This window comes from Bos indicus, chromosome 3 (assembly GCF_029378745.1).
Source record: "Bos indicus isolate NIAB-ARS_2022 breed Sahiwal x Tharparkar chromosome 3, NIAB-ARS_B.indTharparkar_mat_pri_1.0, whole genome shotgun sequence".
Lineage (NCBI taxonomy): Eukaryota > Metazoa > Chordata > Mammalia > Artiodactyla > Bovidae > Bos > Bos indicus.
In genome coordinates, this window is record NC_091762.1 from 92,196,914 (window position 1) to 92,221,324 (window position 24,411).

At 51.7% G+C, this 24,411-nt stretch overlaps 1 protein-coding gene across 8 annotated transcripts in view; it reads left to right on the top strand.

Annotated features, from left to right (window-relative positions):
• Positions 1-24,411, top strand: part of SSBP3 (single stranded DNA binding protein 3) — a 166,206-nt gene that overhangs the window by 98,377 nt on the left and 43,418 nt on the right. For all 8 annotated transcript variants that reach the window (XM_019958248.2, XM_070786487.1, XM_070786486.1 and 5 more), the window contains one exon: positions 18,478-18,567. In XM_019958248.2, the coding sequence (XP_019813807.2) occupies positions 18,478-18,567 (90 nt within the window). The remainder of the gene's footprint in view (positions 1-18,477; positions 18,568-24,411) is intronic.

Sequence of the window (24,411 nt, forward strand, 5' to 3'; positions counted from 1 at the left end):
ACAATTGGGAGGATTGCCCAGACCCCCTTGACTGTCACACATTTTCCTAGTAATTTGGTGCCCTTGTACCCAAGAGGGTGGGCTTAGGGCTGATTTGCCTCAGCCTGGATTTGCTGAGGACATTGCGGGGGGAAAAAACCCATCTCTCTCCAAATTATCCAAAGAGTGAAAGCATGGTGGCATGTGGAGCGCCCTGGCCTGGTCCTGGGCGTGTCTGTCTCTTTCTCTGAGCCTGCATTTCCCTTTGGTGAAGATGGCAGGGGCGGGGGCGGCATAGGACTGGTGCCTGCAGTGTGCTAGCCCGCCCCCATGACTGCCGCGTTTGTTTCAGGGGTTGGAGGATCACGCAGGGCAGGGTGGCTCATTCTTGGCAAGTGGAGTGGAAAATGCCAGTGTCTTAAAGCGAGTCCCAGAGGGGTGGGGATGGGTGTGTGTGTACTCGGCTGGGTGTGCCCCCGAGCATCTCCCTTGGACAGGGCATCTGTGCTCGTCCAGCCTGGAAACTGCATGGAGTTCCTTCCCTTCTAAGATCTCATCTCATCTTCCTATTAAACATTAATAATAACTGATCACTAACCCTCAGCAGGACCAAACCCCCAATACACGTTGGGCAGATACTGCCGGTGTGTGTGGTCTCCGTGCATGTCCTTGACCCAGCGTGGCACCTACAACAGAGCAAAGCGTGTGTGTGTGTGTGTTTTGTTGTTGCTACTTTGGAGCCACTGCAGAATTTCTCATCACTGCCAAGTTACTTCCTTGGGATATATTTAGATAGTGCGAGATGAGCGAGAAGTGGGCGACGTGTATTTGCACAGGGATGTTTGCACACGTTGACCGTGGTGTTTTTGGAGCCGATGTCCAAGAGCTGGCTCCTTGCTCAGCCCTTGTCACACACTTGTCAGGGAAGGGCTGTGAGTAGCTCCTCTCGGGGATGGGGTGGGTGGGGAAAGCATGGTGGCAGGACAAGTCTTCTGCTGCCCTCTGCCTTCTCCCTCCCATTGAGAATGAAGTCAGGGTCGGGGGCTTCAGGAAGAGTTCGAGGAGGCGGCTGGGAAGCCCACACTCTGTCCACAGGGGCTGCTGTCTGCTGCTGTGGGGTGGACACTGTTATTGCACCCTGATAAGATGAATATAATTACTTGGTTGTTTATCTTTATTGGAAGTCATGGAGACTGTGTTGGCTCCCCAGGGTGGGGTAGGCAGGTCTGGCCCTGCACCCCTGCTCTAAGCACTTTCTCCCACTTCCTTCCTTCCTGCCCTCCGTTGTAGTGTGCCCCTCTCCTCTGTTTGAGTGTGTGTCATCCATATGGCAGCGTGGCGTGATAGGGCCCAGAGTGGTCTGACTGCAGCCAGGGGGCCTCGGGTCCAGAGCGGTCTTCTCTGGCCTCCCCAGACCTAATCAGCTTACAGTGGGGCAGGGCAGTGCTCTTCTGTTATTAAATTCAGAGCCGTGGTCTGCATGATGGAGGCAGCTTTAATGAGATTAGAAAGCTTAACTGAGAGGCCAATTAAATCTGGGCCCGTACCTGTTTGGGCGGCTGTCTAAGCCCCAACCTGCATCCGGAGGCTTTCTACAGGCCTCCTGGGAGCCTGGCTGGGGAGGGTGAGGGGTAAAAGATGCCTGCCCATCTAACCACCCCTGGACCTGGGACTGCTCAGGGCAGAGGCAGAACCTAGGAGGAGTTTTCTGAGACATCTGATCCTGGAGTTCCCCAAAACTGGATCCCTACAGGCTTCCTGCAGCCTGGGCAGGGTGGTGACTGGGTGGCTGGCAGAGCCCCCAGGTGATTCTGATGTGCAGCGAGGTTTGGGAACCAAGAATTGAACCCACCCCTGTTTTTTTTTAATAGACGAGGGAAAGGGATTCCTGGGCGGCAGCCTGCCAGGGCCTGGCACCCAGCCCCGTGCCTCTATCACTGTAGTGTCCTCCTTCCTTCCCAGCCCCTTGGGCTGCAGGAAACAGGGGATGCAGTTGCTCTTCTGTTCACACCCAGTTTTCTATTTGTTTCTTCAAACTCCTGTGTCAGGTAGGCCAGGCAAAGAATGGTGACTTCCCATTTCACAGATGGGCATTTAAGGTTGAAGAGACCTGCCTCACACTGGTACCATCACTGGAAGGCCTGTTTGTAAGATTAAAGTCTTTCCCTTCCATGACTGGAGTCTTCCTTTTGGTTCCCACTGGAGGGGATGCAGTGTGTTGGTGTGTGATGAATGGACCCAGCCAGGATGAACTGTGACCTTGTAAAGACATTTAACCATCGTGGTCCTCGTTGGCAAGGTAGGTCAGATACAAAACAAAAGAGCAGGCTATTGAGAGGGCTAAGTGAGATCAGCTTCCTTTCCATGTCTGCATGGTGTGTGGTGGGTTATTTCTGTTTCTGGAATGCAGAACCAGCTAGCTTTGGGGGGACAGTAATGGGAGTGCTGAGAGGCTCTACAGGTGACCAGTGCCCCACCTAGCCCACACAGGGCATGGAACTTCCTTGGTGGATAAAAAGTGGAGAGAAGGGTATAGAAGAAATGTCTATTCAACAAAGTAATTATTGTCCACCTGATTGTAGGCTGAGCACTGTTTCTGGGGGAAGCAGAAACCTTACTTTCATAAACTCTGGGAAGCAAGGCAAATCATTGCCATTTTCTAGATAAGACTGCCAAGGCACGATGTCTTGGAGGACTCAGGTCTCAGACCTTTCCTGCTCTCCCACTAGGATTGTGAGGCTGTGGCTAGGTCTGTTAGCAGAGAAGCTGGGGGACTCCTTCCTGTTCTAAGGTTCTAGGTTCAGGTTTTCTGGAGGCCTGTGGATTAAAAAACTCCTATCTGCAGTGGAGAAAACCAGGCCACAGCCTCAAATGCAATTAGACAAAAATAAAAGAAAACCAGACTGCTTTAGACCAGATTTGCAGCCCAGTGGGGAGTTTGGTCATCATCCTTCAAGGATGGTCCTGTGATGTCTATGTGGCTTACACGTTTCAAGCTAGGAATAGAACTAAGATTCAAAATCAGGTCTTTTCCAAGGTTTCCATGTTTCTCTTCTCCAGTGATTGCTTGAGAAGAGGAACATGGAGACTTTGGGAAGATAAGGCCCCTCTTTGTCCCTTTTGACATTTGGATTTATGAGAGTATGTTCTGTTCTTTAAAGTTACATCTTTATAAAGAAGAAAAATAAAAGACATTTCCCAGAAGAGCCAGGCCTAGCTTTGTCCAAAAGCTCTCTCACAGCCCCCATTCAGTGGTTACTGATTTTATTGGACATATTTGGATACTACTATTGAATATTTGGATTCTACTTTTTGGAACCAGTAGTCCTGCAGGGAGATAGCTTTGTCCATATGATAAGGCCAGGTAGAAAGTGTTGTAGGGGTTACAGAGTTTTACGTTGACTTGGAAGAGGAAAAAAATCATCCTGCCCAGTGCCCAGGGCAACCTGAGGAATGGATGGGTAGATGGACTAGAATGGCAAAAGCCAGCAGGGAGGTGGGCATTCTGGGTGGAGGGATGGCATGTGCAGAGGCTGGGGACCAGCATGTGCTTCTCAAGATTGAAGCTTGGTGTCCCTGAGAAGAGGGAGGTGAGAATGGGAGGAGGAGAGAGGCTGAGATGAGATCCCAGCCCTCCCGTCATCTCCTTGTTTGCATTAACTCATGCCAGCTCCAGGAAGGTGTTGTCTTATATTGGTCGGGGCATGGGGCGGGGGAGCATCTCAAGATAGAGTGAATTGCCTGCCCCTGAATTAGCCAGGGAGCTGGGGAGTCGAAGCTCCTTGCCTCAGTCCAGTGCTCTGTCTGCTTTACCATGGCAGCCCTTGGTTAGGAGTTTATTGGAACTCCTAACGTTCCATCTCAGCCATCTCAGCCCTTGTTGAGAGGGTTACGGGTAGAAGCAGGTATCTTCTAAAATTGAGTTCTAGCTCATGAACCTACTCAGGGCCTTCCATGCTTGTTCTGTGCTGGGAAGCAGGGACATAGAGGTGGGCATAGGTGGAGGACTAGGAGTTCTATAGGTAGATAAAGGGAAGGTGGCAGGGGAGCTTGTTGAGCAGAGAGAGTAAAAGTAGCATGAACAGTGTCCTGGGGGGCCTGAGGCTTGCTTGCTGAAGGGCTGGAGCTGTTCTCACAACATGGTAGACAGAACAGGGCTGTGGCCAGAGGTTCCTGCAGGCTCAGAGAGCCTGGTCATTGCCCACCCTCCCCCTTTTCTCAGCATCTTATCTTTCTCTTCTCTCTGCCTCTCTCAAGTTCTTTCAAGTCAAGTGAGGAGTTGAATCAGGGAGGAAGAGGAGGATGCATTCTGACTGAGTGAGCTCAAGGCTTGCTCTGTGCCATGTCTCTTGATTCCAAGAACCATGTCTTTTTTTTAATCTATGATTTGGAGGGTCCAGCTGCACAGGGCAGTTGTCAGATTGGCAGTAGATTCCTCCATCTATGGGGCACATTTTCTGGGGCGCAGGAAGGCATCTTACGGGGAGACCTCTGCCTTGATGTCTTTGTCAGCTTCTGCCCAGGCTCAGGAGCACCTCCCCCCCCCAAACCCCCACCCCCACACCTCTACCTGTCCCTAAGCCCTGGAGGTAGTAGGCATGTTCTCTGGCCCCTCTAAGAAGTGTATGGAAAAAGTTGCTCCTTGGGCCAGTGGAGCAAACATCTACCTGCAGGGAGGCTGAGAACCAGTGCATTCAACCTGTCTTGAGAGTGAACAGCAGGCTCTGCTTTGGAGATGGAAGGGAGGCTCGACCACCAGGGCTGGGAGAGGCAGCTAGGTCTTAGCAACTCATAAAGACTCCTCAACTCATACATGATCCTTTCACTGCACCCAGCCCCCTGGCCCTAGGCTTGACTTCCGTCCAGTTGGGAGTGAGACACAGTAGCAGTTTAACTCTAGAGACCACCCTACTCCCTTGCATTTTTTTGTCTTTCTTGGAACTAAAGATGCTTTGTCTAGATGTTAGCTTAAGCTGTCTCCACAGCTGTCTTGGGAAAGGAGGTGTAACCATGATCTCATTTTGCTGACCTGACCGTTGACTCCAGAAGAGGCCACCCAAGTCATCTGCCAGGAGGGCGGAGCCACATCAGTGCCTAGGTTTTCTGAACACCCAAAGCTTGGGTTTCACAGGCAGAGGAAACAGCCTGTTCTAAGATGTGTGTGGGCATAGTGGGGTGTGCGTGCCCGTGTGTGTGGCAGAGGTGCTGTTTTTCGAGGGGAGAGGGTAATTGTATGAGTTAGCTAGTCTTGCAATTTGACCTTGTAGACATGGTGACTATTCTTGATAAGCAGAATTTCTGCAAGAACTTTATTCATCCAAAAAATATTTACTGAGCCAGCACCTTCTCTATGCTGTACACACTATTCCTGCCCCCATCCCTGTGAAGGCAGCTGGCTAATTTAATAAGAAATTAACAGTCAGATGTGACAAGTGCTGTGATGAGGAACACATGGAAGATGAAGAGGTTTTGCCCAGGAGGAGAAAGTGAATGAGAAGTTCCAGAGAGATGGACCAGCCTCCGCAGAAGGATAGTTGGGCATGTTCATCAAGTAAATTTGGGTGAAAGAAAGGCCTTGTAAGCCAGAGAGTACTGCTGCTGCTGCTAAGTCGCTTCAGTCATGTCTGACTCTGTGCGACCCCATAGACGGCAGCCCACGAGGCTCCCCCGTCCCTGAGATTCTCCAGGCAAGAACACTGGAGTGGGTTGCCATTTCCTTCTCCAATGCATGAAAGTGAAAAGTGAAAGTGAAGTCGCTCAGTCGTGTCCGACCCTTAGCGACCCCATGGACTACAGCCCACCAGGCCGTCCATCCATGGGATTTTCCAGGCAAGAGTGCTGGAGTGGGGTGCCATTGCCTTCTCCGCAGAGAGTACTAAACAATAATAATAGGTTATTCCTTTTCTGATAGACTTAAAGAATCTAATTTGTTGAACCCTGATGAAGGTCTCTAGACAAGACCTTCCTTTGTGCTTTCAATACCATATGGATTGATGGGGAGAGGAGGGGTGGACCACTAAGAAGTCCCGTGTATAGGCCAGAAGTCTCAGCAGATAGGTCCTCTGGTCCCTCGGAAGCCTTTGACCAGTCAGGTCATCTCTGGTTCTTCCAGGCTGGGCTCCTGACCCCGTCCCCCAACAGGTTTCTCACTAGGATCCTAAAGGCCGAGTGTGTCCTTGGGTGCTCTGGAACCATTGTGGCAGGATGCTAACAAGAAAGCCCTGCTTGTGTGCCTGGCAGACCCCCAGCAAGCATCTGTGGCCTCCCTGTGATGACCTCCAAAGGGCAGTCCTGCCTTGTCCTGCAGTGGCTCTGGCAAGACCTCAACAGGCTGTGGAACGAGCTTGCAGACTGGGCTGTGTCAAGGACTGAAGCAGCCTGGGTCTTAGTCCATGCCTGACCTACATCTTCAGCCCCTCCGCATCACTCTTGGAGCAAACTGAAGAGCCTGCCACCCTGAGGGGGCCTCCTGCATGCCCGCAGGGTGGGCCCTGTTCTAGAATGGTGCCAGGCAGCGAGGGGTGTGGTGTGTCTTTGAGGGGCTGATTGCTGTGATCACAGAATTTGAGTCAACCAGACTGGCTGGGTTGGGTTCCGTAGGGACCCTGGGTACCAGAGCTGTTACCGTTCCTGCCTCAGAGACACAGACAGACATGTGCGCACACAGACTTGCCCAGAATCTGTGACCTCGTGAATCCTCTTGCCGAGGGTGTTAATGTCTCTGTAAAATGACTGCCCTAGTCCCCTCATGTCAACACCGCTCCAAGTCTGCTCAGCGCCCCAGGGCCCGGGAGCAGGGTGAGGCCTGGGAACTTTTCTACAGTCCCACCGAGTCTGCTCAGCACCCCAGGGCCTGGGAGCAGGGTGAGACCTGGGAACTTTTCTACAGTCCCACCAAGTCTGCTCAGCGCCCCAGGGCCTGGGAGCAGGGTGAGGCCTGGGAACTTTTCTGCAGTCCCACCGAGTCTGCTCAGCGCCCCAGGGCCCGGGAGCAGGGTGAGGCCTGGGAACTTTTCTGCAGTCCCATCCAGCGCAGTAGGCTTTTGTTGTGCACCTACTGGGTGCCTGATCTAGTTCTGGGAAGGCTTCCTGCACCTGCTGCATTTAGGCTTGAAGGACAGATGGGGCAGCAGGGGAGGCCTCCGGGAGGGCTCGCCCCCAGCAACTGGGGTCTTCCCAAGAGGAAGGATCCCTAGTAGGCAGCATCATCTCAGGGGGTCAGGGCACTGGGTGGGGGCAGAAGGGACTGAATTCCGCCCACCCTGGACCCTGCTGTTTTGTAAATGAGGCACCCAGGCAGGGAGGGGATCGTCCTGTTCTCGTCACCTAGTTAGTTTTTTGGAGGTTGTCACTGAGGCTGAGCTGCAGCGCCCCTTTGTGTTACCTAAAGAATTTGGTCAAGGGGAAGGAATGTGGACTGGGAAGTCAGGTAGACCTGGGTTCAGGTCCCAGGGTGCTGCTTCCCCGCCTGTGGAACTGTGGGCAGATCAGCTCTCTGAGCTTCAGTTTTCTGTAATGTAGAGATGCTAATGCCACCCGCCGCCCTGGGGCTTTTTGAGGGGATCAGAGATAAGTAAGAAAGGGCCAGCATTAGGAGGCACCTGTCTTGTCATCTGTTGCTGTCCTGTCATTCCTGTGGGCAGCACAGGCAGAGGGGGAGGTGTGGCCAGAGCGTGCCATCTCCCCTAGCCGGAACCCTCTGCCTCATGTCATGCCTCTTCCCTGTGTCCTGGAGGGCCCAGCCGTGGGCCCAGCCACTGGTGACCTCACCTGGCAGATGCCCAGGAGCCCTCAAGACGAGCTTCTCCACCTTCTGTCTGTATCTTGGGCAGCACGACACGTGTGCTGGAGGCAGGCTGACACCTGGGCTTCAGGTAGGAGAGCCAGCAGTGCAGCCCCCCGTCTGACAGCTGGGCATGGAGGGCTGTCCGAGTGGACAGCAGTGGATTCTAAGTGCCCGGCTGCTCATGGCGTTGTTTGGTTCAATTTCCTTTGCGTTGTGACCTACATCATTCCTTATTTGCTAAACCCTCTGAGCAGGCAGCAGTAATAAATCAATTAATGACTCCGATGAATCGTTTAATGGCTGGCAAAATAACAGTAAGGCCAACAGCTTGCATCTCTCCAGCGGTACCCAAGGACTCTGGTCGACCAGGGTGGGGGACGAAACAGAGACTGTTAGCTAAATGAGCGCAATTAATACGCGCTTTAAAGGCTTAGGCGGCATCTGTTCGTGCAGCCCATGCGCCTGCATTCCCGGCTCCTTCGTTTGCACCCCCTCCCCAGCCTAGTGTAAACTTACCCGCTTGGATGTCAGGGGACCCGGATGAGATTTTCAGGCTGTGCACCTCATCCTGTCATGACGGGGGCTGAGCTGAGGGAAGGTGACTCTGTACCCCTTGAATCTGGTGCTGGTGAGCAAAGTGTGTGCCCCCTTTCTTGAAAGGTGTTCTGGGGGCCATCCCTTTAATGATTTCTCTTAAACTTAAAAAAACAGAAGTTTCTAAAGCGGGTGGGTTTTTGTTCTGTGCACACCTCAGTCCTGGCAGGATTAAGTTGTCATTGGAACTGAGCATGTGTGCAGGCCCATGCCAGGGAATTTTCCACTTTGCAGAAGCAACTGCCAGTGTTCTTGTTAAGGAACTGTCACTGGCCTACTATGACATGTTTGCGGTTGTAAGAGGCTCCTTTAAGACAGTGGGGGGGGGGGGGTGTGTGTGGGGGTGTGTGTGTGTGTGTGTGTGTGTGTGTGTGTGTATTGCTAATGGTGTAAACCAGGGTCTGAAGCTCATCTCTCTTTAAGAAGAAAATCAGCGTTGTACAAACAGCATGTTGTTGATCCACTCCACACTGTTCATTTGCAGGGGGGACCTCTCGCCTTTAATCTCCCTTGTCTCACGTGTACATGCCTAGGACCCGTGCCCTCTGCTGTGCAGCTCAGCTGGGGAGATGTTTGCACATGGGGAAGGGCACCCTGCCTGGCATCTACAGTATAACCAGGTATTAATTACATGGGGCTCCACCTCTTACCCAGATGATGCCCTTTGATCCAGTTCCCAGAAGAAGCGAGTGCTTCCTGGGTTGGATGGGCAGGGCCTGGTAGGATGGTGGCCATGACCGTCTCAGCACAGCCAGTGCCTCCTCTTCTTGAAAATGATCTGAGTGGGGTGCCTTTCTTTGATTGTTTTTTAAAAATGAGAGAGGCCGCTCCTCGGAAGACTGGGTTCTGCCCCACCAGGGATGTTTCTTCTGCTGGCCCCCACCCTTCCCACGCCCTGGCCTGCCCTGTGTTCACAGAATCATAGAAAGCAAACGCGCGCGTCTTCCACCTGGTGCTGTGTTGCTGGCTCAGCAGTTTGAGTCCCTTATCTGAGGAGTCATATTTGGGTTCCCCATACCCCTGTTGAGGGTAGAGGCCTCCCTGTAATAGACAATGATGAAGGGCTGAGGAAGGTAAAGTGAGGTGCCCTTGTACCCCAGCTGCTGGAGAACAGAGGGGCTGGGCATAGAGCCCGGACCTCTTTACTCTCCAGCAGCATCTTTAAACGTCAGTTTCAAAGCTTTGACCGGAGAAGCCAGTACACAGCCAGAAGGTCTGGGCTTGACTTCCAGTTCTGCCTGTTCTGAGCTGAATGACCTTGGACAAGTCTCTGAGCCCCTGTTTTCTCATCTATAGTCCCTACCCAGTCATCCAGGAGGATGGGGAGAGAAGCTGGTTGAGCTGCACCTAGGTTAGCTGGTGAGCTGAGTGGGCAGCCTCCTCCCCCTTCTGGGGGAGGGGACGTGGGTAAGCCCCATGCCCACCCCGTCAGCGAGATGGAGTGGCTGGGGAGGGCAGAGGCCTGACGGGATTTATGCTCTGAAGGAGAAGCTGTCAGAAGGCCTGGTTCCAGGGGAGGGCTAAGATGACAGCAGTAATCTCTCACCTCCCTATCACCTCCTGCATCTCCGAGGCTCGCTGTCCTTTAAGGCCCTGGCTTGAGTGCCACCTCTTCCATAAAGCCTCCCTGATCCCTCTAATCCCCACCTCACGGCGCCCGCCCGGAGCACCTTCCCGCATCCCTCAGTTCTCCTGTGGAGACTTCATTTCATCCCCTGGACCTCACGGGCAGAGCCGAGCCTCTGTCGTCTCCCACCCCAGCAGGCACAGCACAGCATCCCTGGTGGCCTAGGAGCCAGCATTTGCTGAACACATGGCCGTGTCAAAAGTGCTCCTAACCTTTTTAAGCTCCTCGCCTGCCTTGTTTCTCCTTCTCTTCCCAGGATAATTTACCAGTTAGATCCAACAGACTCTTTAGTGAGATCTTACATTCCCACACACAGGCACACACAAGCATGCACGCACCCTAAGTGGAGACCAACTCAGTGAAATACTTGCCGGAAGGAGCAGTTAGAAGGCCAGTCTACTCTGGGAAGAGAAAAACATGTGGATGATCTCAGATGTAGAGAATGCCTTGTGCTTACCTTATGTTACTATGAGCTGTTGTTTGTTTTCATAAGCAACAAAAAGCACCCAGAACTCTCTTTTGTAGGGACTGGTGGCAGGATGGAGAGGGGTGCATTATTTAGGTTTCTTGGACCGAAATCAGAGGTGGAGGGACAGAGAGACTGAAGTTAGAACACAGGATAATGCACTTCTCTGGGCCTGATTTCTTACCGGTAAACAGCAGTGACACCTTCACAGGGATGTTGAGAAGTAAATCGTATCCCCTTCCCCAGGGGTTTGGGATCAGGATAAAAAGGCATTTGCTACTCTCTGCCTGCTCTCTCTGCATTCCTGCATCCATCTCACTTTTCAGGAGATAGAAATGAGGTGGGGATGTTAGGGAAGAAGCTCTGGTGTCAAGACAGCCCTCTCCTGGGTCTGACGGCCTGGCCGTGTGAGCTGGGGCTTTTGTCACCCTTTCTCAATTTGTGTGGCTGAGAGCTCGGTGTGATGCCCACTTGGTTCACTGTAGCAGCAGGATCTCAGCCACCTCACTTGGAATTGAGCAGAGGCCTGGGGGGCAAGAAGCTCACCCGAGTCATACAGCAGGTGGTTTATAGCCGGACCTGGAACCCTGATCCCAGGACCCTCCATCTGGGTCTCTTCTGTCTCCTAATAATCCCCAGGAAATGCCAGGTGGTGCTGGATGACATAGCTACCCCCTTTTCAGAGGGGAGGCTGAGGCAGTCCCCGTGGCTCTGTTGTGGCCAAGCAGAGACGAAACCCACACCCTCTGATCCTGAGTGCGCTCGCACCCTGTCCCCCTGAGCCACCCCGAGGTGACGTGGCCCACCGCTCCCAGAGGCTCTCCACTCTGATGCTCGGATCTGGAGAAGCTTTTGGTGGCTCAGAGCATCTGCCGCTGGACCCAGGGCCATCCCTCAGCAGCGACGAGCGAGCACGTCCTTTCCTCCCCGCGCGTGATGGCCCCCTGGCCGTTTGGAGGCAGGGATCCTGTGTTGCTCACTCCCCTGTGTCATCCAAACCTATTTTTAACTCCAGCCAGTTCTGTCTCTTCACGTAGCAACAGCTCTGTGTGTTTTTCCAAGCTGCAGAATTAGAACCTCTGTTCTCCAAATGGATTCTCTTCTGTGGTCTGCACATAAAACCGAGAGGCCTCTTCCTGTACCTTCCACTTTAGCCACCCCGCTTCTCTGTCTTGGCCTTTCTGTTTGGGTGATGAGATTCTCTCCATTCCCTTAGCTATATCTTCAGTCTATTGATGCTGCTAAAATTCCCTCTAGGAAACTTGGGGGAGAAAAGCAGCGACATTACATTGCCAACAAACCTAAGCCATCTACGCAAGGCTATGGTTTTTCCAGTGGTCATGTATGGATGTGAGAGTTGGAGTATAAAGAAAGCTGAGTGCCAAAAAATTGATGCTTTTGAACTGTGGTGTTGGAGAAGACGCTTGAGAGTCCCTTGGACTTCAAGGAGATCCAACCAGTCCATCCTAAAGGAAATCAGTCCTGAATATTCATTGGAAGGACTGAAGCTGAAGCTGAAACTCCAATACTTTGGCCACCTGATGGGAAGAGCTGACTCATTGAAAAAGACCCTGATGCTGGGAAAGATTGAAGGCGGGAGGAGAAGGGGACGACAGAGGATGAGATGGTTGGATGGCATCACCGACTTAATGGACAGGGAAGCCCGGCGTGCTGCAATCCATGGGGTCGCAAAGAGCTGGACATGACTGAGCAACTGAACTGAACTGAGGAAGCTTGGCCCAGAGGGTCCCAGGTCACTCCTATATTTTGCAGAGAATGTTGTATTTTGAATTGTGAATTCCATATTTTGCACAGAATGCTGAACCCTCTGACCTGATGACACCTGTGTAAACATCCCTCCCTCCCTGGAATATGAACTTCTCTCACAGGCCTTCATTTCTCAGAGCTGGAGCGCCCCTGTCTCCCCCTCCCCAGCCCCCCAAGCGTCCTCTGCTGCCGAGCTGTGAGCACACCGCCGTACACCACGCACCCCTGTGTCCTGGGTGCCTGGCCACGTGGCCTGCGTTGAGTTTCAGTCGAGGAAGGCTGTACTTGGTGGTTTCACATGTGGGCCCCGTGCTGCTACACGCCTGGGTATTGGGGTGTGGCGAGGAAGGAGGGGATTTGCAGAACAAAGTTCCATTTTGCAGCCTTGTAAATCAGTCAGGAGGGGTTGGCTGACCTGGCAGGAGTCCCGCCGTTCACTCTGAGCGTGTTTTTATTCTGTTTTCCAGGAGCTTCCTGTGCACAGAATAATTTTTTTTAAGAGAGTAAAAAATGGGTGGGGGATTCCATGCTAGTTTGTGGGTGAGGCTAACTGGGGGTCTCAGGGTAAGGCTGGAAGGTCCTGTCTTGTAGGGAACACATACCCCCACCCCGCCCTCACCAGGCTCTGCTTCTTGAAGGAAGCATGAATGTCACCTACCACAGGATATACAAGATGTGAAGTAGGAGGCTCCTGGGAGCTTGTCTCTTGGTCCCTCTTGACTGACCCTGTTCCTTGAGTCGCATGGGACTCCTTGCTATGGATTGAGGAAAGGGCCCACATCCAGAACTTGCCAAGTCTGTTCATTTGTGGAGCCTTGGGTACTCTGGTGCTGTTGGGTGACTTTGTCAGGCATGCACTGGGATGTCTGGCACGGGCTAAGAGGTGTCAGATAGGATTCTCAACTGTCCTGAGCTACTTGCTCTTCTGCTGAGATCTCTTCCCTGTTGCCTTGAGTGGCAAGCCCAGGTTCCCTCGCACGGCTTTCAAGGCTCCTCGCTGTGGCTCAGATCCCAAGGCTGCAGGTTTGAACCCTGCATCTCTACCAGGGGTAAGAGTGGGGGGTAGAATGTGCTTACTCTGGGACAGGGGTAGTGTCCAGGTCTCTCCTTGCTGTTGACAGCGGAGTTTGGTGGAGTGGCATCTGCAACACATGAACAGAGCTGAGGGGCTGCAGTGAACCCCTAAGCCCCGGTGGCTGTGTAGCCATTCTGGGGTCATAAAGAGACCCTACTCTTGAGGGTGAACGTTGTAGAATGAGCCCTCCTTGGAAGGCTCCCTGGCTGTGAACAAAAATAAAATACTTTGCAGGGAGGGGAACTTTTACAGCTTCAGGCAGATGTCTGAAGGCACCTAAGGCTTTCCAAGTGGACTAGATCCCGGAGGCTTGGAGGAGGCAGCTGGCTGCAGTGGGCCACACCACTCAGTGCAAGGCCTGTTTTCTATTTGGAAAAGAATTTTTAGTTAGTTTAAAAAAAAAAAAAAAGCATGAGTTGCCAAACTGCATGCCCAATTTGACTCTGCCTTTTTTAGTCCATGTGTGCACGTACGCGTATATGGATAAAGGTTGCTGAAGGGGGGCTGTTGGGGTTGCGGTTGGTGCAGGGGAGAGCCCAGATGTCATGAGCTGGCTGTTATCTCCAGGCTTTGATAATCAATAGGTTTGTAGGTGGTGCTGAAGTTTTGACCTCTTAAGGGTTCTTTTTTTGATCTGATTCTTTGTTTTTAAATACTTACTTAGTCTTAGGTGGGTCTTCGTCGTCGTGCACAGGCTTTCTCTAGTTGCAGCGACTGGAGGCTGCTCTCTAGTTGCTTCTCATTGTGATGGCTTCTCTTGTTGAGGAGCACAGGCTCTAGAGCTTGGACTTTGATACTTGTGGTACAGGCTTCGTTGCCCTGCGGCTTGTGGTATCTTCCCAGACCAGGGATGAAACCCGTGTTCCCAGCATTGGCAGGTGGATGCTTAACCACTGCACCACCACTGCCCTGGAAGTCCTAAGAGTTCTGTAATGAATGGGAAAAGGTAAAATTTAGAGTCTGCCTTCCTAAAATTTAGGAGCTGCTGTTTCTAATCCCTGCTCCTGCTAGGTGTATGGACTGGGTTGGGAGAGTACTTTGGAAGAAGAGCTCCAGAAGTCATCTTCTCTTAACTCCATCATTTGACACTTGGCGCCGCAGAGGCCCAGGGCAGGCAGGGGCTTACCCAAGCCCATGCGGGAGGTCTCTGGCTCCTGACTCCTTCCTCCTCTACTCCGGTGGAAGAGTTCCTGGGCACCTACTATAGCCCCAACGTGCTGTAAGCCTCTGTGAATGTCAGAGGGTTTTGGTTTTGTGTTTTTAGAGAAAACTCACATGAGACACTTTGCTGAGTGCTTTAATGGAGTTCTAACTCCAAGTTGGAAACCACAGGGAGAGGCCGATTCCTAGCAGTCCGGAAAGGCCTGGCTCCAGATGGCCAGATTTGAGCAGGTCTTTGAACAATAAAAGTTGTAATTGTTTACCGAACGCCTGCTGTATGCCTCTCATGGTGCTGGGTCTTAGGGATGGGTAAAGGTGCTGTTGAGGTGTAGGGGTGAGGGCAGCCTCACATCGATAGATGTGGGGTGAGGTCCCTTGGATTGGGTTTCATGTGTAAGAATGATTTCTTAACCCTCTGGTCTCCCTGTGACACTGGTTGCTGCTTTCATTTTATTTTTTGTCCTTTTCTGCCCTTTTGAAAGTTTTGTACAAGTTTCTGTTTGCCTCAAAATCAAAGAATGGCAGTAACTGTCATACTTTAAGACACAGAGTTAAACACTGCAGAGCTACTTAATTTTGCAGCTCGAAGAGCCTATAAAGGATAAGTTATCACTCCAGCTTCCTGACACCTGAGCCACTACTGACATGCCTTCCTTTCACTGGAGGGTAGCAAATGTCCATTTCCACCCAGATGTCAAAGAATTATACCATCCCCCTACTAGAACTGTGGATTTTCCATCCCTAACATTCAAAGGACCGTGGATTCCTGATCTTGTAGGAAAAAGAGATTTTGGTGTCAGGGGAGCCTTGCAAGTCATGCACCTGGTTCAAGTTTTCATTTAAAAGTTGTTTTTTTTTTTTTTTTCTTTTAAATGATAAGATATCTATATGTTATATCCTTAAGGTATAAAGAGCTCATGTATATTACTAAGGAAAGACATCAAATACCTAAACAGCAAACGACATGAATGATTTGTCATTTGTTTTACTAAATGGCCAGTGTAAACCATTTTAAAAGGTTAGTGATCCAAAAGATTAAGTTAAAATACCAAAGAAATCAAAGAGATACCATTTTGTAGCTACTAAGTTAGCAAACACTGATGTAATGCCCTGTTAATTAAATTAGTTGAATAATATTAGTCTTATTAAAAAACCATGTTTTCTTTGACCATTTAATGAGAGGAGGAGAAGTGCTTATGATATTATTTAACAAAAAACAGTGACTAATTTTCTTTTTACTCTGCTGTGTCCTATAATAAGAAAGTGTTTTATATTAAATGAATAATGCTAATTTAAAGAACCAAGTTGCTGAAGCTTTCCAGATCTTTCTTTAAAAGCCACGTGTTGTTTCTGAGCTGACGGCTGAGGAAGAGTAGATGTGGACTCTCAGGATAAGTAGGAAGAGGCCACCTTCAGTCTGCTCTCCACACAGACACTTGTTTTCTCATCTGTAATGTAAGGGTGCTTGTGTCTGCCTTGGAAGGCCACCTGGGGGTTCAGGGAGAGACGGTGTGAAAGTACCTGGCTTGTTCTGAGCATCAGGCCAGACAGCCCCTGCCATCCACCCCGCCCGGGCCTGGGCCATCAACTCAGTCTTTCTCACACTGTCGTCAGGAGCGCCACCGTTTCCATCTTCACCCTGAGAACGAGTCAGTGTCACATTTGTTGAGTAAAACATTTAATCAGGGCAAGAGAGGGTTTTGGTTTTCCCAAATGTATCACCTGCCCTTGCCCACCTTTCTGATCAGCATCATTGACCCACCCTCCTTGCTTGACTGGTGGACTTGAACGAAAATATGAGTAATTTGAGAAAGATCACCTCCTAAGAGGGTACCTCTGTTTTGGAAAGGTATCAGTTTCCCTCCAAATTATATAAGAATTCTTTTATTTTGGTAGGAAGATGACTTACGTAAATGATAGAAGTTTCGTAGGATAAGCAGATAAAAATAAATAAGAAAACTTCCACGAAAGAATTGAAGATAATAAAATTGTAAAACTCTGATCATTAGAATGGACAGAATTAGGACAGAATTTTTTAAAAGCTCAGAAACCATCCAATGCCTTTGTAAGGATTTTTGTCCCTGATTTCAAATGAGTGGAAAACTTGTATCAAGCTGGTAGACCATTTGAGGAGTAAAATCTATGTTCTTTACCAAAATAAGTTGCTGAACTATTAAAGAGTTAAGTGTAAAACCAGTCTGTGGAAGAACTTGAAGACAGCATAGGAGGGTGTTTACCTCACTCCATTTAAAATTAAAAAAAAATTTTTTTTTTTCTGCTGCTGCTGCAGAGTAATTGTTGGCTGTAAATCATGAAAAGTTGCATTTTCGCAGAACAACCAACCGCAAACAAAGAGTGCAGCTGATGGATAACCAGGCGTATTCCCTCAGGCAGCCCTCATCCTAGATGATACCGGGGCGGGGGGCTCAACCAGGGCTGGCTTCTCCTCCAACCTAAGGAGGTAGGAAGGGGAGAACCTGGTATTTTGGGGTTTTTTAACACATTGCAGGATAGTTGGCAGACTCTCTTTACACCGAATCATTTTGGAATGTTGGGCCAGAGAAGCCAGCCCCATCCCACGCTATTCCCTTTTACCTGAGGTCTGTTGAAACAGCCACTGTGGGCCTCCCGAGTCCTCCTTACTTCCAGATTACCAGCTTCCCTGGGTTACAAAACACAGCCCATCCCATTGCTTAATCCTCCCCAACGCTTAGGAGCAGCTAGGCCCACCGCGACCGGAACCTAGTGCAGAAAGCTGAGTGGTTTGCCATGGCCGCCCCTCACTAGTCCAGGCAAACAGTGTTTGAACCCCAATGTACTGGTTCCCAGGGCTGTCTGTTTTCTTGCTGCATGTGGTGTGTTTGGGGGATTCATACAGTCCCTCATTCCCTTCCCTGGGAGTTAGGAGTTCTGGGTCCTGTTTTGTGGCTGAGGAAAGGGCAGGAGAAGTGACTTAGAAGTGGTGACATCAGGCTGAAATCGTAACAGAAGAGCATTCTGTTTCTTGACCTTGAGGGGCTCAGTGTTGTCCCAGAGGACCCATCAGAACCCCCAGGAGGACAGTTGGCGATTATGTCTCAGAAGCTCAGTCCTGGTGGGGTCTGGGGACCTTCGAGGTTGGGTCTGGGCTTCCTGTGGGAGCAGCCCTGCGAGGTGTAGAGTGTGGTGGGGAGCAGAGCACCGGCCCAGGTGGGCGGTCAGGCCCGGGGGCTTCTCTCTCAGCTTCACCCGCCCATGTGAGCACGGGGCCAGGCACAGACATGCCGGCCATGTGAACAGGTGGGACACAGATTGTCTGGAAGGAGGCCAGGCTGGGGAGAGCAACGTCTGTTCACCCCTGGGACGCATTTGTTGAGGCAGATGTACCAGGTAAATGCCGGAAGAGCAGCATTTGAAAGAAAAAGTAATGACAATGCAGCCCACCTCCTCTCTGGCCCCCAGGACCCTGACGGGGCCAGCGACATGCCTGCCCGCCTCTCGCATTTCCCGGGCCTTTCCCAGCTGGTCTGTCTGTAGATTCACTAAGCCGTGGGCGTTCATTGATCTTCTGCTCTGTACAGCATGCCAGCGTCTTGGCGAGGGCACCCCCATTCATGAGGCACCTCGCCTGCCCTACGGAGGCTTTTTCAGAACTAAAGCAACTGAGTGGGGAGGCGGGGCTCACTAACGGCTACTGCTGCTTGGAAGGGTGTGTGCACGCCAGAGTGGGCATTGCCCTCCCGTTCTGGTGGTGGTGGTGGTGGTCGTGGTTTAGTTGCTCAGTCACGTCCGATTCTGCAACCCCATGGACTGTAGCCACGAGGCTTCTCTGTCTGTGGGGTTTAGTGATGAGGAAGCATAGGCTCAGAGAGCTCATCTCTTACCCACTGAGTGACAGTTCTGGGAAGGTGCTGGTGTTTTGTGTGGATGGGGGGGCGGTCTTTGGAGGACATGGGTGGAGAAGGTGGAGGGGGCTGGGAGTGAGAACTCCCGTCTGTCTACATGGGTGCAGCCTCTTACTTTCCACCCTCTTGTCTCCGCAGAGTGCAGCAGCCGCCCCGAGCCCCGTGCTTGGCAACATTCCCCCCAATGATGGCATGCCGGGAGGCCCCATCCCTCCGGGTTTCTTTCAGGTACGTGCTAGGCCCTCGGCCCTGTGCTCCTTTCCCTCCAGGCCAGGCCCCAGGCAGGCGGGAGGGAGGGAGAGAGAGAGAAGTCAGTAGCAGCTCAGTTTGCCATGGTCTAAATACAGTTGCTTCATGCTGGTTCAAACCCTTCCCTTCCCATCCCTCTCACCACCTCTTCCAAAAACCAAGGAGGGGAGCAGAGAAAGCTGGAGAGCAGACACCTCCGGCGCGTGCTGTCACTTCTGCCGGAGTTTGTTTTCTTCACGCCAGCTTCGCGCTCACGACACAGCCCGCCCCTGGTTGGGAGGCAGTGGGGCTGCTTCCAAGGCCGGTGCAGGGCTGTCTTTTAACAAAAGGCTTTTTTTTTTTTAACAAAACAAGTAAACTGTTCTTTGTTTCTGTTTTGTTGGTGCTGTCATTGTCACTGTTTACTTTGCCTGTCCAAACTACAAACCTTAGGCGTAATCTAAAAAACCAAAAAAACCCACCATCCTGGCAGGTCTGGGAATCCTTTCCCTCTGGTTAACCGCTTGATTTTTTCCGAGTGTGATCACAGAAGGCGTCCCACAAGCATCTGTGCCCATGCTCTGCCCGCCAAAGGCAGGAGCCACGCTCATGGGTTGAGAGCCGGGTCTTCTCCAAAAGACACCTTGTTGGGCTCTCGGGTGTGGGGTGTGGGGTGTGGGGAGACAGCTTTCTGATTTGCTGGGTGAGTACACTCGCCATGCCCTCTGCACCACCTCTTGCATCTCTGTTATCCCCTCTGGGGACTCATTTGATTGAAACCATATTGAGACTGGAACAGGCCATTGGAGAGGGATTGACCTGTGGGGGCTGGAAGGAACTTTTATGATGGAGCTCTTGGGGTTGACATGCTTTCAAACCTCTCCTCAGTCGGGTTTGAGAATCTGCCTGAGGTATGCACACCTTTTGAAAGGTTGGTTGTTGTTTAGTCACCATGTCCTGTCCAACTCTTTGTGACCCCAGGGACCGCAGCTCACCAGGCTTCCCCGTCCTTCCCTGTCTCCTGGAGTTCGCTCAAACTCATGTTCATTGAGTCGGTGATGCCAGCCTTTGAAAGGTTAGCTCTTCCAGATTAAGAATCTAGAAAGAGCTGTTATATAGAAAAGAAGGTGGATATTTTTCTGGGAAGCCCAAGAATTCAAAACTGGGGCCAGGGAGACACAGTCTGAAGAGACTGTGGCTTGGTGACAGCCAGAATTTCACACCGCATGCTTCCAGCAGTGGGACAGCGGTCACAGGAAGCTCCCTGGCACTGGAGGAATCTGAGCAAAAATGGGGCAGGTGCCTCTTGGGGTATTAAGGGGTTTTTCTCCCTGGGTGGGAGATGACCTAGAAGACATGTCTGCTTTGCAATGTTTCACGTTATAGTTGATGTTCGCTCTCAGGAGAGGAGGGTTAGGACATGCTGCTTACCAGCCAAGAAGGGAAATCAGTGAAATTTGGCTGTTCTTCAACAGAAAACTGCAGGTTGCCCACCAAGGTGGCAGTGAGCAAAGTGATAGGGATTTGGGGATGGAAGCTTAGGGTATTGGATGGCCACACATGTGTCTTGTCTGTGTTCCTAGCATATGGTCCAAACTGGGGCCTTGTCTCAGGAATGGAAGTGGGTGTATAGGCTCCAGGTTAGACCAGACCAAGCACTGCCTGGGGTGAGGCTTGGCACAAGGCCACAGGCGCTGGGAAGAGGGGCCAGACTTACGAGAAAGAGTGAGATGTTCAAAACCTTGGAAATCCGTGGACCCAAGAAAGACAGGAGCTTGAAGGACCACTGCCTGACAGGGTCGTCCATGCCAAGCGGCACCCACCTTCCCAGCCGCTGAGGACGGTTTTCTGCAGCCAGGCAATGGTCTTTCCCCTGGTGTTCTCTCCAGTTGGAACTTCTCTCCCAGGCTCATGTCCTCCCCAGAGATACCGTGGCTGCCCTTCCTACAGTGCAGAAGTGGCTTTCCCGTCTGGTAGACAGAGACCACCCAGATACACGCTCCATCTGTGTGCATCCCTGTTGTTGCTCGCTGGCATCCAGGTGCCCATTATAGGCCACGGTGGCAAGAAGAAGGGGACAACAGCCGGCTGGATTTTTTTAAATAGGCCGCTGACTTCTGTTTTGGCCTGAGTCTGGGGCAAGGAGAAGTCTGTCTGATATGTGGGCAGCTCCCAGCTTCCTGCTTTGATACAGTGGCCCATGGTTAAGGCCTAACTCCAGACATATGTATTTCTTATGCCCTCCCCTGTGATGTTTCAGGGGTGTGTGGTCAGAAAGCCCAGACCTACTCCTGTCCTTATTGAGCCACTGCCAGGTACCATCCAACAGAGGTAGCTATGGACCCCCTACCCCTTATCCTTGACTTGAGGTCTTCTCTGATCCTTAATCGGGGTGAACCATCAAGAGCTTGCGGATTGTTGAGCAGGGGGCTGTGTGCCCCAACCTCTCTGCTTCTTGGCTGACTTTGGCTACACCCCCACCCCGACCCTCACCCGAAGGGGCATCCTTTCTCCATCAGTCAGTTGAAGGCTGATGAAGTCCTTCCTGGACAGGATGCTGAACCACTCGGGCTGAGTCACTGCTGTGGGGAAAAGGTATCTCTCTTAAGCAGGTAGTGACTGCTCATTTCCAGAACAGGCCAACTCACAGCAGGAGTATTAGCTATTGATTGCTGGCCCTGCCCCTCGCTCATCTTGGAGGCGGTCACTCTGATATTAGAAGGGAAGTAGAGATGGTATTGAAGGTTTTATCTGCTGCCAACAATTAAACTTCTTCCCCTACTTGACCACAGCTGGCAGACAGCTCAGCGGCAGGAGGGTCTTTCCACCGAGGAGCCAGCCTAGTCTGGCTGATCATCTTTGGTCAAACTCTGTCCCAAGGTGGCCAGCCCCATTTTTTGGTCAGAATTCCAACCCTAGTTGGTACTCAGTTTAGTTGGGGCCTCCAGGGTGGGTGGAAGAGATCAGCTTTCCACCCCTACCCCTGGCCCCTTAGAAAGCAACATAAGGAACTTTCTTCCTTGGGCCTTTGACTGCTAGGCTGCGAAGCCACTCTTGGGATCAGAAGGTTTAGCCATCATCACATGAGGTCCCATCTGTTTGCTCTCCCTTACTCCATGTTGGGGTTTCTGAGATGGACAGTTCCTATGGTCCTGGGCATGAGATGTGTTTGTTACCAAGCTGAGGGCTGACCGGGAGATGTTTGAGACCTGACCTGACCATACCTTACTGTTCCACTACTGGGGAATATTGTGGGGTTCTCCAGGTCATGGGAGAACTTAGCAAGGATATTCTCAATCAGTGTGTTCCTTATAAAAAAAGACCTCCTTTGTCTTGGCATCCCAGCACCTCGCATGCACTGAGGACCCGGGAAATGTTTAAAGTGAGTTTGTGTCACTCTTATTTCCAGGAGTGGAGCCCAACCAGCCCCCAGCTGTAGATGCAGCAATCTGACCAGACCAGGGGGTGGTCCAGGGATGGTGGTATGGAGTGCGGAGGACACCAAAGACTGGAGTCTTAGGACACCTGTGCTCGCCCCTGCTTGTCCATGTACTTGCTGAGTGACCTCGGCCAAGTTGCTTTCCGTCTCTGGACTGCAGTTTCCTCAGCAGTAGATGAAGCAGGGGGTGGACAGATGGTCTCTGAGGGCCCTTCTTACAGAATTTTCTGCTTTGAATCCAGATGGATTTTACATAATCAAGCAGTGGCTTTTTTTTTTTTTCCCCCTCCACGCAGCTTAAGTCAGTTGGGCTGCACATCTGGCAAACTCAGCTTGGCTTTGGCCAGGCCCACTGGTTTGGGTGGGTCCCCAGCTCCTTGGCCCTAAGGTGGTTTGAAGGGAGGCACTGTCCAATGAGGGTTTCTAGGTCCAGAGCTGGGGAATTGCAGGAGGGCAGAGGGGTCATGGAGAAGGGAGCATTGGGTACAGACTGTTTTTGTTCTTGTTTTGTTTTAAATTCCAATAATTGTTTTCAGTTATGTAGTGTTTTTGGCCATGCAGCTTACTTTCATTTTAATCACAGTGTTTCTGCAGAGGAGGCGTGGCTGGTTGGGAAAGTGAGACTCAGAAAGGTGAATGCCCTGCCCAGAGTTAACAACTGAGGGCTGTAATCAGAGCCTGAACTCAGCTTCCTGGTTCCTGATCCTCAAGTTCTTCCATAGCAGTCAGGGTCCTAATGTGGATACAAATCTGATTATCTAGAAGCAAGAATAGAGAACAAGAGAAAAGGGGGGAAAATAATGGAAGGAGTAAGAGAAACTCTAGCCATCTTCTCTCAGAAATAGCCAGTGTCTCCATTCAAATGTCAGCAGAGGCCACAGGCCTAAAAACCGTGCCTTCTCTGAAAAAGACAGCCCTGGCGGACCCTTTACCAAAGTCTCAGCCTGACCTGCTCTGAACATCCCCAGATACTTTGCACCACGATGAGGGGACATGTAGGGACTGAGATGTCCCCTGTTCCAGTGAGGCCTCATTTGTTCTGGCCGAGCCCAACCACCTTGGAAGGAGGTTAAGGTCTGTTCCGGAGAACCTCCCCCATCAGTTAGAGGAGGAGAGGGGAGAAGCAGCACTTGATGCCTATAGCCCAGGAACCAGAGACATGATCCAGAAATAAGAGGGAGAGAGGTACACAGAGCCTTGGTCCTTTCCTCTCGAGAGTATCAGATACACGTCTCTGCTTATCTGCCATGGGGGCAGCTGGGGTTTCTCTGGGAAACACACAGCCTCTGGAGGGCTCTGACTTGAAGTACCTGAAGCTCTGCCATGTAGAATATACTCAGCCCCGCCTCTGTGAGGTCAGCCTGTAGATCTCAGATCCTCCTTAGAAAAGAAGAGGGAGGCCACTTGACGTCTCTGCAGGGAAGGCATTGCTACCACCTGCTGATTTTACAGTGAGGTAGTGAGTTCCTTGACATTGGCTGTAACCAAGTAGAGACTAGATACCCAGCAGAGAGCCTGGGAGACTGTGAGCCTTGGGGTGGGATGGTATGTTTCCTGGGAAGATCAGCATCCAGCAGATGAGAACATGCCGGTGGCAGCGTCTCGAGCAGTTCCCTAGTTTTCAGGCTTCCTTTCCAGCGGGGAGCAGGCAGCACAGAGAGAACCGAGTCTCCTCCTGCTGGAAAGTGGCTGCCACAGGAAGGGCCACTCTGGCGAGTCTGGGACTAGGGGAGACTTGGGGGAAAATTAAACCACCTTGTTTTTAAGGTTTTCAAAGCCCACTGCTAGGGAGGAAGACTTGGTGGCTGGGGGCCCGGATCCCCATTAGACAGCTGGTGAAACTGAGGCTAGGACCACATGAGCCCTGGCCTGGGCTCATTGATCAACTGTTAACTCATCGACCAGACGTGGTCCCTCAGGGCACAGCGACCTCCCAGTCACTCAGCCATGAGCAGTGCAAACCAAAGAGGGCACGAACCCTGCCCTCAGTGGGCTCACACGGCCTGGCTGGTGCAGGAGGCAGGACTGATTACATGGAGGGGCCAGTGTGCCTGCGCGTGATGTGAAAGGGCAAGTTTGGGATGGCAGGAGGCCTGGATGGACACACGAACTTAAAGACAAAGGGGAGACATGGAAGGTTCCTAAGAGGGGGAGTGAGGTGGTCCGAGGAAAAGCCCCAGTGGCCTGGAGCGGGTGGCCAGATGGGGTTGGAGCCCAGGCTGTGGTCATCTCAGGAGGTGGCTAGGCCTGAGCTGGAGTGGTGACTAAATGCTGTGGCTGGTGCCCCCTCTCGACCGGGTGGCCCCTCGCTGGGTGTTGGAGCTGGGGGGTTGGGGAGCAGAGCAGGAGGAGGCAGGTGAGGGCCGAGGGCCAACTTTTCGCTGAGTCTCCCATGCCTCCTGCCC